This window comes from Narcine bancroftii, chromosome 3 (genome assembly GCF_036971445.1).
Source record: "Narcine bancroftii isolate sNarBan1 chromosome 3, sNarBan1.hap1, whole genome shotgun sequence".
Lineage (NCBI taxonomy): Eukaryota > Metazoa > Chordata > Chondrichthyes > Torpediniformes > Narcinidae > Narcine > Narcine bancroftii.
In genome coordinates this window covers 27,513,472-27,527,790 of record NC_091471.1, presented here as the reverse complement: position 1 = coordinate 27,527,790, position 14,319 = coordinate 27,513,472, and the positions used below count along the sequence as shown (strand labels likewise).

Here is a 14,319-nt window from a genome sequence, read left to right as displayed (position 1 = left end):
TCCATCAGAATAATACATCTTCCCCATTACCCTCTGTCATCTATGATCAAGCAAATTTTGAATCCAACCAACCAAATCACCATGTGATTTAATCTTCTGGATCAGCCTGCCTTGACAAGTGCTTTACTCTAGTCCATGTAGACAACAACCACTGCCAATCCTCATCAATCACCTTCATTACCTTCTCAAAAAAATTATCAACTTTGTAAGACATGACCTCCCCACACAAAGACATTCCCAGATGTCCATGCTTTTCCAAATGAGTGTAAATTTTGTCCATAAGAATCTCCACCAATAATTTCCTTTGAAGGTTCACCAGATTATAATTTGCTGGATTATCTAGATTGCCTTTCTTGCAAAAAGGAACAGTACTAACTTTTCTGCAGTCATCTGGGAGTTTACCTACAGTGAATCAGAACACAAAGACCCCAGCAATCTCCTATTTTTAATCCCTCAATATTCTGGGATAAATTCTATCACATTATGGGGACTTTAAGGTGTTCTTCAAGAGACCAAACATCTCCTCTTTCTTGGTCAATAAGCCCTCTAATGGCAACATACCCCTCCCTGATTCCATTCATGGCCCCGAGTTCTTTTCCTTGGTGAATACAGATGCAAAGTATTTTACTCATTTAGTAAGCAAGCACTTCCTCTGGCTACAACCATAAATTCCTTCCTTTATCCTTAGGTGGATCTACCTTTTCTGTAGTTATCTTGTTTTTAACATATGTATTAAATGATTGGGAGGTTCCTTAATCCCATTCACCAAGGACATGCCACGGTCCCTTTTAACCCTCCCGATTCTTTGTTTGTTCCACCCTTTATATTCCTTAAGGGCTTCATCTTCCTAAACTCTCAATGCTTTCTTTTTCATCTTTTTTTGAATACTTAATTTTAAACCACAAAATGAGCAATTATAATATTTCAAATTCATTCCAAATACATGTAGTGAATGTATATAAAATGTAGGAAAAAAAGAAAATAAGAAAAGAAAAAAAAACCCTACTCTTCCCCCCCACCCCACTACACAAAGGAATAAAAAAAGACCAGGACAAGAAAGAGAGTCACAACAGAAGTACATCTTCAATATCTTAAAATATCACGCATACACACACGTATATATATATATATATATATATATATATATAGACTGAAAAGAGAAAGGGAATGTCTGATATTTATTTAAGTATTAATACCCACACTTTCTAAATATATGCTCCGTATTTACCAGCTTTCTTTTTCATCTTGATCAAACTTTAGTATTTCAAACAATGAAACAAGAAAATTCAGAAGATGCAGATGCATGGGATCTATGATAAATTGATCGCATGAGAACAAAACTGGCTGGCCCATAGGAGACAGAGAGGAGTGTGGAAGGCTGGAGGCCTGGGACCAGTGGTGTTCATCAGGAATCAATGATGGGATCCCTGCTGTTTGTGACTGGGATGAAAGAGTAGCTGGGTGGGTTTGTAAGTTTGCAGATGAAACAAAGATTGGCGAAGTTGTGAATGGTGGAGATGGTGATAAAAATACTACAGGATATAGATCAGTACAATAGATAAGTGCTGAAGGAACTCTGTAGGTTAGGAAGCGTCTATTGAAAGCATAGTTGCTGCCTGACCTGTGTAAGGTAAAACATCATGAGATGGGAATGTGTAAGGAGTTACCCTGCCCTGTACAGGGCTGTAACAAGATGTAAATGCATCCTTGTACTTACAAGATAAGAGAGACATTGATGGATTGAGAGGCAGGAAGCTAGCAGGGAAAGGATAGCAACAGTTTTAGTCATTGGACAAGTAATGATATGATGATGTTCTAAGCATGTATCCAAGGGTATAAAAAATCACCATTTTGCTGATAACGGCAGAATGCATTCTCCGACTAACATGTTTAGTCGCAAGTGTTACAATCCGGTAATAAAGAACAAAGAACCCTGATTTCGACTCAGCCTGGTGTTTGTCTCACTCATTCATGAACAAAGCAGACCTAACACCTGCTGAGTTCCTCCAGCACTTACGTGTATTGTACTAGTTCTCCTGCACTTGCAGAATCAGTAACTAGGATAGGGAACAGTTACATATATGGACAAGGAAATGGCAGTAGTTCAATCCAGACAAGCGAGAGAGGTCAAATTTAAGGGTAATGTATAGAATTAATGGTAGAGCTCTTAAAAGTATTGACATGCAATGGTATCTTGATCGTTCTCATTGAAAGAGGTCATGTGAATGGGCAAAGAAGGCTTATGGTCTGCTTGAGTTCAGTGGGCTAGGCTTTGAATATAAATGTAAGTTGCATTTGCCGGCACTGACTAGTATGCAAAACTTTGGTCAGGCCGTTCTTGAAATACTGTGTGTATTTTTTGTCACCCATTACGAGAAGAATGTGGAGGCCTTGGAAAGATACAGCAGAGGTTAAACAAAATGTTGCCTCATTTAGTGGGCTTACTTACGGGAAAACATTGTACAAACTTAATTTGTTTTGTCTTGAGCAAAGGAGGCTAAAGGGAAACCTGATAGTTGTTGCAAAGTCAATGAGGCATTGGTAGTGTGAACAGTCAGAATGCTTATTGAGGGTAAAATTGTCACAGACAAGAGGGTTTAAAGGAAATTCAATATGACAAAGGGCTTAGGCTTGAAACATTGATTACCTTTGACTTCTGATGGATGATGAGTATATTGCACAGACTGGAGTTTAAGTTGATGGGGAGGAAATATGCAGCAAAAATATTTTAAACAGAGAGTGGTAAGTGACTGCAACGGCTGTAAAGAGTAGTGGTGGAAGCACAAACAATAGTTGCATTTAAGGGATTTTAAGATAAACATATGAAAGGAAAGATATTTATTGGGTGCAAGCAGCAGATTTTTAGTTTGATTTGGACATTATGTTTGGCACAGACATGTGGGCTGCGCTGTTCCATATTCTAATTAGGAACAACCATAGAACTAAAGTATTTATTTTGATTAAGAATTATACGCCAAAGAAAGTTTTTATCTATCTCCAAGAACTTCAGTTTGAAGGAAAAAGCTTTTGAAGTGCATGTATACCTCTTCTTCCTGTTTTTCACGTCTTTTGGCGTCTGTAGCATCAGCATCTCCTTCATCTGCGTCTGCATCAACGATTGGGACCTCCTCTTCACCAGTCAACTCTTGGTCTTCTGGTATCTTATTCAAAAAATAAATTATGTGACGATATTCAAAATTCAACAAATACACATCAGATATGAACAAAATAGGATATTATCATCCTCAAGAATGCAATTCTAGAAAAATGGCACATTCCTAACCAAATGCAGAACAGTTTAATACAATATTACATTAAAATGGACCAGCAAATGCTTACAAGACCAATATCACCTATTACTGACAAACATTAAGAGTAAAACATGAATACAGGATCTCACTACTAGACACATTTTTCCTTCTCCTCCCCCCTCGGCCTTCTGCAGGGTCCGCTCCCTCCGCAATTCCCTCCCTATCCATCGCACCCCTGGCACTTTCCCCTGTGGCCTGCAGGAGGTGCAATACTTGTGCTCACATCTCCTCCCTCACCATGGTCTCGGGGGCCCCAAACAGGCCTTTCAAGTGAAGCAACTTGTACATCCAGAGAACTTATTTACTAAATCTGGTGCTCTCTTTGTGGCATTCTTTACATCGGAGAGACTGGTCGCAGATTGAGAGATCATGTCGCTAAGCACCTCCTATCTGTTCGCAACAACAGCGACCTCCCAGTGGTCAACCATTTCAATTCCGAGTCACACTCTCACACTCACGTCTGTCCGTGGTCTTGTGTACTATCCCACCTAGACCACCGCAAATTGGAGGAGCGACACCTTATTTTCCATCTGGGCACCCTCCAGCCAGATGGCATTAGCATTGACTTTACTGCTTTCCACTAAACCTGCTCACCTTTTCTTTCCCCTCCCATTTTCCTTCTTTCCAATTCTTCCACCCACCAAGCCATCCTTCCTCCCTCATTGCTGCTGTTCCCCCCCCTCTTTTCTCCACCTATTATCCCCTGCCTTTGCCACCCCTCTTACCCCCCCCCCCCCCCCATAATCTTTTGTTCGGATGCCTGCCAGCATTTTTTCATACATTGACGAAGGGCTCAAGCCCAAAACATCAGTTAGGTATCTTTACCTTTGCTACATAAAGGAAACTGTTCGACCTGTTGAGTTTCTCCAGCATTTTTTATTTTTATTTCAATCACTGTGTTTACAGACTTTTGTGATTTAATTTTAACATTAAGAGAAGCAAACTTCAGACCCCCCTCATGGTAACGTTTGGGAAAATTATTAATGGCAGGATTATGAAACTCAATTATAGTGTATTACACCACTGAAGGATGCCATTCAGCCCAAAAGTTACCCAACAGTCTACCTTTGGAGTTGTTTTTCACCATGGACATTTTTTTCCTTTTTAACTATCCAATTTATTTCTGAAAGTTAAAGTTGAATCATCTTAGACCTCCTTTCCAGGCTGTGCATTCCAGATCAGGACATCACAGTCAAAACCCTGCCCACTATCGACAACATCTACAGGGAACACTGCCATCGGAGAGCAGCAGCGATGATCAAGGGTCCTCACTGTCCAGCACACACTCTGTTCTCACTGCTACCATCAGGAAAGAGGTATAGGTGCCACAAAACTCGCACCAAGTTCAGGAACAACGGCTACCCCTCCACCATCAGACTCCTCAATAACAAACTCAATCAGGGACCGATTTAGTTGTGCACTTTATTGATTTTTTAAATTTTCTCTGTATTTCACAGTCAATTTGTTTTTAAGTGGTAATTCTGCCTCACCAGCAGAAAAAAAGAATCTCAGGGTTAGGATAGGTTGGGTTTAGAGGGGTCTAGGCCAAATGCAAGCAGATGGGACTAGTGTGGGTGGGACATTTTGATCGAGGTGGGCATTGGGCCAAAGGGCCTGTTTCCACACTGAATGACTCTAAAGCTCCGTAGTAATGGACCAGAGATCCCCAGGAGCTGGGTGGGAGTGTTACATTTTCGTGAAAGAGGTTTTGCATACTCTCTTGATTTTTTTTCTTCTGGCCACATGTTCATTTTGCCTCATTACAGAATTTAGGACAGCCTATTTTGGGAGTCTTGATGGGCACATGAACAATGTTGCCTGCCAAATACAGCCGACTGATTCTAACTATGACATTGACGCTGGCCATGGGAAGGACACTGCTACAGTCTTATCATTCTTGTGGGGATTGTTAACTACTTTCCTAACTTTACATCTATGTTAATGTGCTCCGTGGTCCTCGAGAAATGCTATGTCATCCTATTGTGCGAGCATGGTATGAAAGTTAAATTGATTGCAAATTTGAGCCCTTGCCAGCCCACCAACCAGATTTTCACTTTCTTTTCGTGGTAAAATGTTTTGATAACTTTAATTCTTTTAGCCAACAAACCTGTAATCTCATTCAAAAATCAATTTTTATGACATCAGCATTATTTGCCACAGACCACCTATCACAAAGAGGCTGCAGGTTGAGAAGAGTAAAACAAATGTCTGCAAATACTGTGATAGAAATGAAAACACAATAAAAACTTAGTAGGTCAAACAGCATATTTATATAGCAAAAATAAAGATACACAACAAACATTTCAGGCTTGAGCCCTTCATTAAGATATAACATAACCAACTTTTCAGGCCTAAAGCCTTCAGGAAGGACTACCTTGAAGGGCTCAAGCCCACAACATTGGTTATGTATTTTTATCTTTGCTATATAAATTGATTGACCTGCTGACTCTCTCCAGCATTGTGTTTTTACAACACAGGTTGAGAAACACTGGTACAAACCAGACAAGCCAAATGGGTGTGCACGTCGAAGAGCTAAAGACACTGATAACGCAACTTGTAAAAGTTAATTTCTATTAATTTCTCTCTTTATTTTGAACTCTTCCCTCTATTTAGAAAAGCAAAAAACTACCTGCTTACAGAAGTGGTGACCTCAAGAGGAAAACTTAGCAATAGGAAATTACTTTTTTTTTTAAAAAATAAAGAGAGTACTGGGGACAGATCGAGAGGATTAGTGGGCAGGGAAAATAATACAAAGCTTTAGCCTACAGCTTCTGAATCTCATTGGAAAATCTATTTACTGCAGTCCTCCCAGCCCTGGAGGAACAGTTGCCTTGTGGGATAGCCTCTTTTGAAAGGTAGCTTGTGAGCAGAGGTCAGGAACCAGCAGCATTAGGGAGGAAAAGGTTGGAGAGAGAGAAACTGGGTTCACTCTGTGATGCTTGGACCCAGTCTTTCTCTCCCTCCAACCTCAAATGGATTTTAACTGAGTGAATTTAATTCAGACATGTCAAGGCATTGGACTTTGGTAGAATATAGGACTTGCACAGTAAATGGTAGGCTCTGGAATGTGTTTCAGAACAGAGATACAGGGGTACAGGTACATTGTTCCATCAAAATAGTGACACAGGTGAACAAGGTAGTGAAAAAGGCTGCTGGGGTAACCAATATGGTAAAAAGTGAGCAGATGGAGTCATTGAGAGAGAGAGAGGGAGAGAGAGAGAGAGAGAGAGAGAGAGAGAGAGAGAAGGGGGAGATAGGGATGGAATCAGACTGGGGAGGGGATAGGCAGGGTAGCCAAGGGGAAACAAATCCCAGATGGATAGGCAATGGGTGATAGGCAGAAGGAAATGAGGAAGCTGAACAAAGGAAAAGAGAACCTGGGGGAGGGGTAGTGGGGGGAACCCACTTTACGAGCCTGTTCTCACCTGATTCCCATCACCTTCTCCAGAATCTTGATCCAGATCCTTCTGTGTTGCTTTCCGTGTATTGACAACTTTAAATGAACCCAGTTTACCACTCATCTTTTTAATGTTCTCAAGCAATAGACGGAGGAACCTGAACAAAAAGCAAAAAGGATCATGGAGTAATTGAACTGTACAGAACGGAAACAGGCCCTTCAACCCAACTTTTCTATGCTGACCAAGTAATCTATCCAAATTAGTTCCAATTGCCTGAGTTTGGCCCATAAATCTCTAAATCTTTCCTATTCATACACCTGTCAAGAGGTCTTTTAAATTATGCAATTATACTGGTCTTTACTGTTCTATGGGTGAAAAAAGATGCCTTTCAAGTCCTTTTTGCCTCTTCCCCCTCTCAGAAATCTATGCCATCTAGTTTGAGATTCACTTACCCTGAGAAATGACTATGAACCTTACCCCTGCACCTCATGATTTAAAAACCTCTGGATAAACGTCCCCCTTAACCTGCTATGCTCCAGGGAGAAAGGCCTCAGCCTATCCACCTTCATAATTCAAGCTTCCAAGGTTCAGGAAATATTTTTAAGAAGCTTTTCCAGCTTAATGATATGTGCCCTACACCAGATGGCCAGATGGTGCACCGCAGTCTTTGAAAGAGTAGGAGACCTTGCTTTGATATTAATCATTATCAACATTGCTAGAGGACCCAGCATTTTTTGGTTGGTAACTTCCTTTCAAATAAACCAATTCATTCATCGCATGATTAAGATTTTGGGGACCTGGACCAGGCTTGCCTAGAGAAAGGTAACGGCGCACCGAGCTGGAGAAAAAAAACTGCTTAGCGGTGGGCATGAGATGTGGGTCAATGAATTTGCTCTGAATTAATAACTCGCCACACGTGAAGAGAAGATAGTGTTATGCCTCAAACCAGCAGTAACAGAAGACACAATTCCAAAGGGTTAAAACTTTAGATTTATTAATGACTATTAACAATATAATGTCTTAACCCAATTAACCCCACTATAAGTATCTTATTATGAATATACAGATATCAAATGTTCATAAACTGTGTGTATGTAAAAATAACCCAGAACATTCCAGTCTGTGCCCAATATTCAAAAAGAGAAAAATCCCCAAAAACATCAGGTCAGTCAAGTTAAGTTGGTCCGAAAACACAGTCGACGGAATTCAATCCCAAAGCTCAATGTCCAAATTCAATTCCTCCAACTAAATAACAAAAGGACATCGTATTGAATGTTGGAGAGAGAAATCATTGATATTGAGTTGCCGTAAGCTTACATATTGTTTTTCAAGGCATCCTTAGATGACTTTCCTCGGTTCTCAAGTTGTGTTATAGAACAGTTAGTTCATTAATTTATGAGGCATGTGCCTTTCACACAGCTCTCCAGCTGGTCTCCGCCGCTCCATCTGCAGTTCTGCTGCTCCAACTGCCGTTCTGAACTTTCCATTCTCTCTGTCTGCACAACTCGACCCAGCTGCGCCACAAGTCACAAAGAGTTTCTAGCAGAATTCCATCCATTATGATGACAGTCCAAAAGGTCAGTTCATGGCCCATAACAATAGGCACCAATAGATTGCACAAAGAAACTTATTTAACCACATATCAGGGTGATCAAGGCAGTTGTCAAAACCACCAAACTAACAGAAGGCTGCATACTGTTGTAGCATTAACACAATTTTTGGTTGCAACACTCTAGGATAGTGTTTCCCAACCAAGGGTGTGAAATAGCATTCCAGGGGGTACGAGATAACATTTCGGTTTTTTTTATAAATCCATACTCTTTCAATTTGGATAATATGTTGGATGATGAAGAGCTGAAGGAAGATCTTATTGAACTGCACACAAATTGTGTTCTTGAAATGCAGTTTGAAAGCAAAAGTTTGGTACAATATTGGTGTTCGGCAATGGACATGTTTCCAAGACTTTGTGAAAAAGCACTAACTGTGCTCATCCCATTCACGACGACATACTTATGCGAGTCTGGATTTAGAGCCCTTTTGTCAATCAAGACAAAATCTAGAAATCGCTTGGGTGCCCAGGCAGACACGCGGCCTGCTATCATCAACAAAGTGCCACGCTTTGAAAAACTCTTAAGCAATAAACAGGAACAAAAGAGTCATTAAATTTAAATTGGCTTATGAACATTTGAACATTAGTTCTTTAATTTTTTTAAAGAAATTTCATGTATGGATGAAAATTTAATTTTTTTGTAGTGTTTATGCAAATTTAATTTGTTGTAATATTTTTTCTTATCCATATGTTTCACTTTTGTTTATATATTTATAAAATTGATTATACAAATTTGTTTTGGTCACCTTTACCTTTATTCTTAAATAAATTATTACTTTAAGGGGTGCGAGAACATATTAAAAATTTTTAGGGGTGCGGGGCACAATAAAGGTTGGGAACCACTGCTCTAGGGACTGGCTTGAACATAATCTTCAGATTAGAAGGTTCTGTCCTGGTCAAAGTAACCTTTCTTACACTCTTGCTGTGGTTTCCAAATACACACAGAACATTTCCTCATCAATTGTTGCCTGGTGAAAAAACTCTCTGTCCAAATATACATTATTAAAGGACAAACAGAATATATTCTCAATTCCAGTTGTAGTCATTTGTGAGTTGTACACGGAGTTTAATTGTTCAACAAGTAGGTTCAAACATTAAGTTTAATAATTCAACAGTTCAGTTCAAATGTCGTCATCCACAGACGAAAACGCGAGCTGACCTGCTGACTCAGAGAGAGAGAAAAAGAAACTGCCCAACCTTCCACTGCCAGTCTGCTGCTTCGACCCCATCACACCGACTCTCGAATGATGGTTCGAGAACTAAGTGGCATGATCCGCCAGATGATTCCCCTCCCGCCTCACTGAACTGGCGTATTGGAGGTGGTTGGGTGGAGTTGAGGGCGGGTTTGGTTGTGATGGTGGATGCCCTCTGCGTTAGGGTTGTGCCACTTGTACTAGTTGGTCAATGTCCAAGTGTGCCGGCTTGAGATGGTCCATAGCCAGTCTCGGGTCTGCCGCCCACGTCGATGATGAAAACCGTGGCATTGTTTTGTAGTACACTGAAAGGCCCCTTGAATGGCTTTTGCAGAGGGTGCATGGTGGGAATCTCAGCACAGGAAAATGTACTGGCAGTCTTGGAGGTTGGGTGGGATGTATGTGGTGGTGAGACTGCATTGGGACGTTGGGACTGCAGAAAGCGTGCCCACCTTCTCATGGAGCCGTGTCAGCATCATCATGGGCAGTTCTTGATCTCCACGCCCTGCCAAGATGAAGTCCCCTGGTACCCAGTCCCCAGTACCGTAAGTGGGGCGCTGTACGTATAAGGCCGTGCGTATGCCTCGCATAATTCATGGTAATTCGTCCATCGAGTCTGGGCCTGTGAGACGTGCCTTGAGGGACAACTTCATGTGCCGGTGAAAACACTCCACTATGCAGTTTGCTTGCGGGTGGTAGGCTGTTGTGTAGTGTCAAAAAGCCGGGCCATTGATACCCCCAGCCCAGAGGTGAACTGCACACCTCCGTTGGAGGAGATGTCTGCTGGTAATCTGAAACAGGCTATCCAGTGGGTGGTGAGGGCACGTGCACAGGTTACAGTGGAGGTGTCCAAGAGTGGGACGGCCACTGGCCATCTTGTGAATCTGTCTATGATGGCGGAAAGGTGGGTGACACCTCTGCATGGGGGCAGCGGCCCCACGATGTTGACGTGGCTGTAGTCAAAACTTCGGTGTGTTGGAGCAAAATTCTGCAGCAGCGTCTTTATGTGTCATTGAATCTTGGGAGCTTTGACAGGGGAAGCACGCTCTGGCCCAGTTGTCAACCTGTTTGCGCAACCCATGCCACATGTATTTGGCTGCAATAAGTTCTTTTGTTGCCTGAATGGAAGGGTGAGCTAGGCCATGAGCCATGTCAAAGATTTAGCGTCACCATGCACCAGAGATGAAGGATTTTGGCTGTCCTGAAGACACATCATAGAGGAGCGTGGTGTCAGTGGGCCCAAATTTCACAAACTCTAACTTTAGGTTTGAGATGGCAGTGTGGTAGGCAAGCATCTCTTCATCCTCTCACTGCGCGGCTGTCATGGCTGTGTAGTCGACACCTAGGCCAGAGTGTGGATGCCATTGATGGCCGTATGGGAGAACACATCTGCGATCTGCTTGCTCTTGCCCGAGATGTGCTGGATAGAAGTCGCGTATTCCGAGATGTACGTCAGTTGGTGCTACTGTTGAGCTGACCAAGGATCAGACACTTTGGTAAGGCAAACATGAGTGGTTTGTGGTCCATGAAAGCAGTGAAGTCCCTGCCCTTGAGAAAGTAGCAGAAATGTCAGATAGCGAGGAGTTCCCAGTCGAAAGGGCTATATTTCTATTCGGGGAGTATCAGGTGACAACTGAAAAAGGTGAGGGGCCGCCAGCTACCGTTGATCAGTTGCTCCAGCACCCTGCCCACGGCTGTGCCAGATGCATCAACCGTAAGCAGTGGATATACCAGCACTGCATATACCAGCATTGCTGCCTTTGCCAGCATTGCTGAATGCAGTCGTGACCGCGTTGTCCCAAACTAGTTCTTTTGGCTTATTGCCCAGGACCTTGAAATGCGATTGCATTATCTTCGCTGCTTTTGGCATGAAACAGTGATAGAAGTTGACCATGCTGACAAACTCTTGGACTTCCTTCACAGTAGAGGGTTTGGGAAACTTACGAATGGCCTCGACCTTGGACAGGAGCGGGACCGCTCCCTACTGGTTGATGTGGTGGCCGAGGAAGTTGATGGAAGTGAGGCCAAACTGACACTTGGCAAGGTTGTTTGCCAGGCCATGCTTCTTGAGCCTCTGGCAGAGTTGTAGGAGGTGTGCGCAGTGTTACTTGCGAGAGAGATTGGCGATGAGGGTGTCATCGAGGTAGATGAACACGAAGTCGAGCCCACGGCCTACTGTGTCCTTAAGTCTTTGAAAAGCATGGGCAGTATTCTTGAGGCCGAAGGGCATGCGCAGGAACTCAAAGAGCTTGAATTGGGTGATGAGAGCTATCTTGGGATGTCATCTGGATGGACTGGAATCTGGTGGTAGCTGCGTTCCAGGTTGATCTTGCAAAATTACTTGGAACCATCCAGGTTTGCCATGAAGTCCTGGATGTTTAGGGACAGGGTACTGGTAAACTGTTGTGACCTTGTTAAGATGGCAGTAATCCCCACAGGGTCTCCAGGCCCCAGACATTTTGCGGACCATGTGAAGCAGGGACACCCATGGGCTGTTTGAAAGGTGAACAAAGGTAATTTCCTCCATCCTGCGGAACTCGTTTTTGGTCAGTTGGAGCTTTTTGAGGGGCACCCTGCGTGCATGTGCATGGACTGGTGGTCCGGTGGTGGGGATATGGTGCTGCACCTCATGCTTGGAGCTGGCTGTTGTGAACTGAGGAGTTATGATGTCGAGAAATTGGCTAAGATCTTGGCATACTTGTTGTCAGAGAAGGTCACCGAGCCGAGGTGAGGTGCAGTCAATTCGGCATGGAACAAGGCGATCAATTCAAATATCTTCGAATTGATGAAGTGTCGAGACATTGTCCTTTCAAATTGACCAACAGGGACTGTGCCCGGAGGAAGTCGGTACCCAGCAGTGGCTGTGAGATGTCGGCGATGGTAAAGGTCCTCTTGAAATGGGAGGAGTTGAAGTTAAGGGGGAATCATGCAGACCCTGTATGTCTTGATGCTGCTGCTGTTGGCAGCAGTCAAAGGAGGCCCCCTCTTTTCAGAACAAGTGCCAATGCTCGATGGGGGCAACACACTGACCTTCGCTCCCATGTCAATGAGAAAAGGTGGCCCCTAATGACGATCCCAGATGTAGAGGAGTTGATCTTTTTGGCCGGCCACCATTGCCACTACCGACGGCTGGCCGAGGTGTTTCCTGGATGCGTGCAGGGTAGTCGGCATCGGCAGGCCACAGAGCCCCATCTTTGGTTGTAGTGGCACCACTTGTACTTACTGATGCTAGGCTGTCAGAACCACTCTTTCCTTGGAGGCTGGGGTTGTCTGTATCACCTGGTGAGGCACAGCCACCACTCGGTTGCTAGTTGTTTCCCTCTGCTGTTTGGCTTGCATCATGAACGGGCTGCCGCCAGCCGTCAGGGCTCGGTGAAATCATCATCCGAGAGGAACAGGCGGATGTCCTCAGGCATTTGCTCAAGGAAAACCTGTTCGAAGAGGAGGCAGGTCCTGTGTCCATCCATGCTCCATCCTGTGAGCATTTCGTTCATGAGTGTGAATGGTTTGCAGTTGCCTAGCCCATCCACGTGAAGCAGTTTTCCTCCCCTTTCGTGGTGGGAGAGTCCGAATGTATGCTTGAGGAGCATTTTGATCCCTTTGTACTTATTATCAGTTGTTGGTTGGTGAAGGTAATCGATGATGCACCCAGCGGTTTCCTGGCCCAGTGCACTGACCACGTAGCAGAACTTTGTGGCGTCGACTGTTATCTGGCGTATGTAAAATTGGGCTTTGGCTTGTTCAAACCATACTTGCAGCTGTGATGTCCAGAAGGTGGGCAGTTTGAGTAAAACTGCGTTCTGTAGACCTGAATAGTCTCCTTCCAACATTTTGCAATCCAAAAGAGGCCATTTTGGATCATCGGAGTCACCACTGTAGTTGTTTTTGAGTTGTACAAACACGTTTAACAAGTTTAAACACGTTTAAAATTGTTTAACAAGTCAGTTCAAACATTAAGTTTAATAATTCAACAATTCAGTTCAAATGTCGTTAACCATGGTCGAGAATGCGAGCTGACCTGCCGACTCAGACAGAGAAAAAGAAACTGCCCAGCCTTGTGCTGCCAGTCTGCTGCTTTGACCCCATCATGTACTGGGGTCTTTGTATAAGTTAAGTCGTGAAACCCAAACAAAATCTCTCAAAAAATGGGGGTCGACTTATTGAGACCTTAAATTCAGCTCAAAATCCAATCCACGGTGATCCGGCGTACAAGTTGACCTTTGAAAAACCAAAAAGACCCGACAGATTTTCATTGAGATTTTTATTGAAAACAACAACACAATTAGAACCCTTCAAAATCACTATCATTGTCTGAAAGCAACAACACATTTAGAATCCTCCAAAATCAATCTATCATCGTCTGAAGCAAAAATGGCAGCAAGCACATCCATACTCTCACTGTTTAAACAGTCATCATATGTGTCCCAGTCTGTGTGTGATGAGGCAGTTTCAGATTCATCATCAGTGTCCCACAATAAATCATCTTCTGTGCCATCAATTGCACAAGAGACACTGTACTTTTTAAATGATTTTATCACAACCTCTACTTAACTTTGTCCTGTGCCTTGAGCATGAAGTCACACAGCACATCAAGTGATGCAGCTCACTTTGCCCCGCCATTTGTAAGCGACTTTTCTGCACTCAACATCCACGTATTCCATTCCTCGCGCACAGTCTTTGAATGGCTTGTTGAAGCAGACATCGAGAGTTGTAATATAGACATCAAACCACTCAGGATAACTGCCATGTAAGTATCATGTAGTGCTAATCTACTTTTAGCCTTCTCAGTTAAGTGGCTAAGAAACCTA

The 14,319-nt window shown here is 43.2% G+C and overlaps 1 protein-coding gene across 4 annotated transcripts in view; it reads right to left on the bottom strand.

The window, feature by feature from the left end:
- polr1a (RNA polymerase I subunit A) overlaps nucleotides 1–14,319 on the bottom strand; it is a 217,102-nt gene that overhangs the window by 36,352 nt on the left and 166,431 nt on the right. For all 4 annotated transcript variants that reach the window (XM_069923650.1, XM_069923651.1, XM_069923653.1 and 1 more), the window contains 2 exons: nucleotides 6,737–6,866; nucleotides 3,045–3,161 (listed from right to left, as the gene is read on the bottom strand). In XM_069923650.1, coding sequence (XP_069779751.1) covers nucleotides 3,045–3,161; nucleotides 6,737–6,866 — 247 coding nt within the window. The remainder of the gene's footprint in view (nucleotides 1–3,044; nucleotides 3,162–6,736; nucleotides 6,867–14,319) is intronic.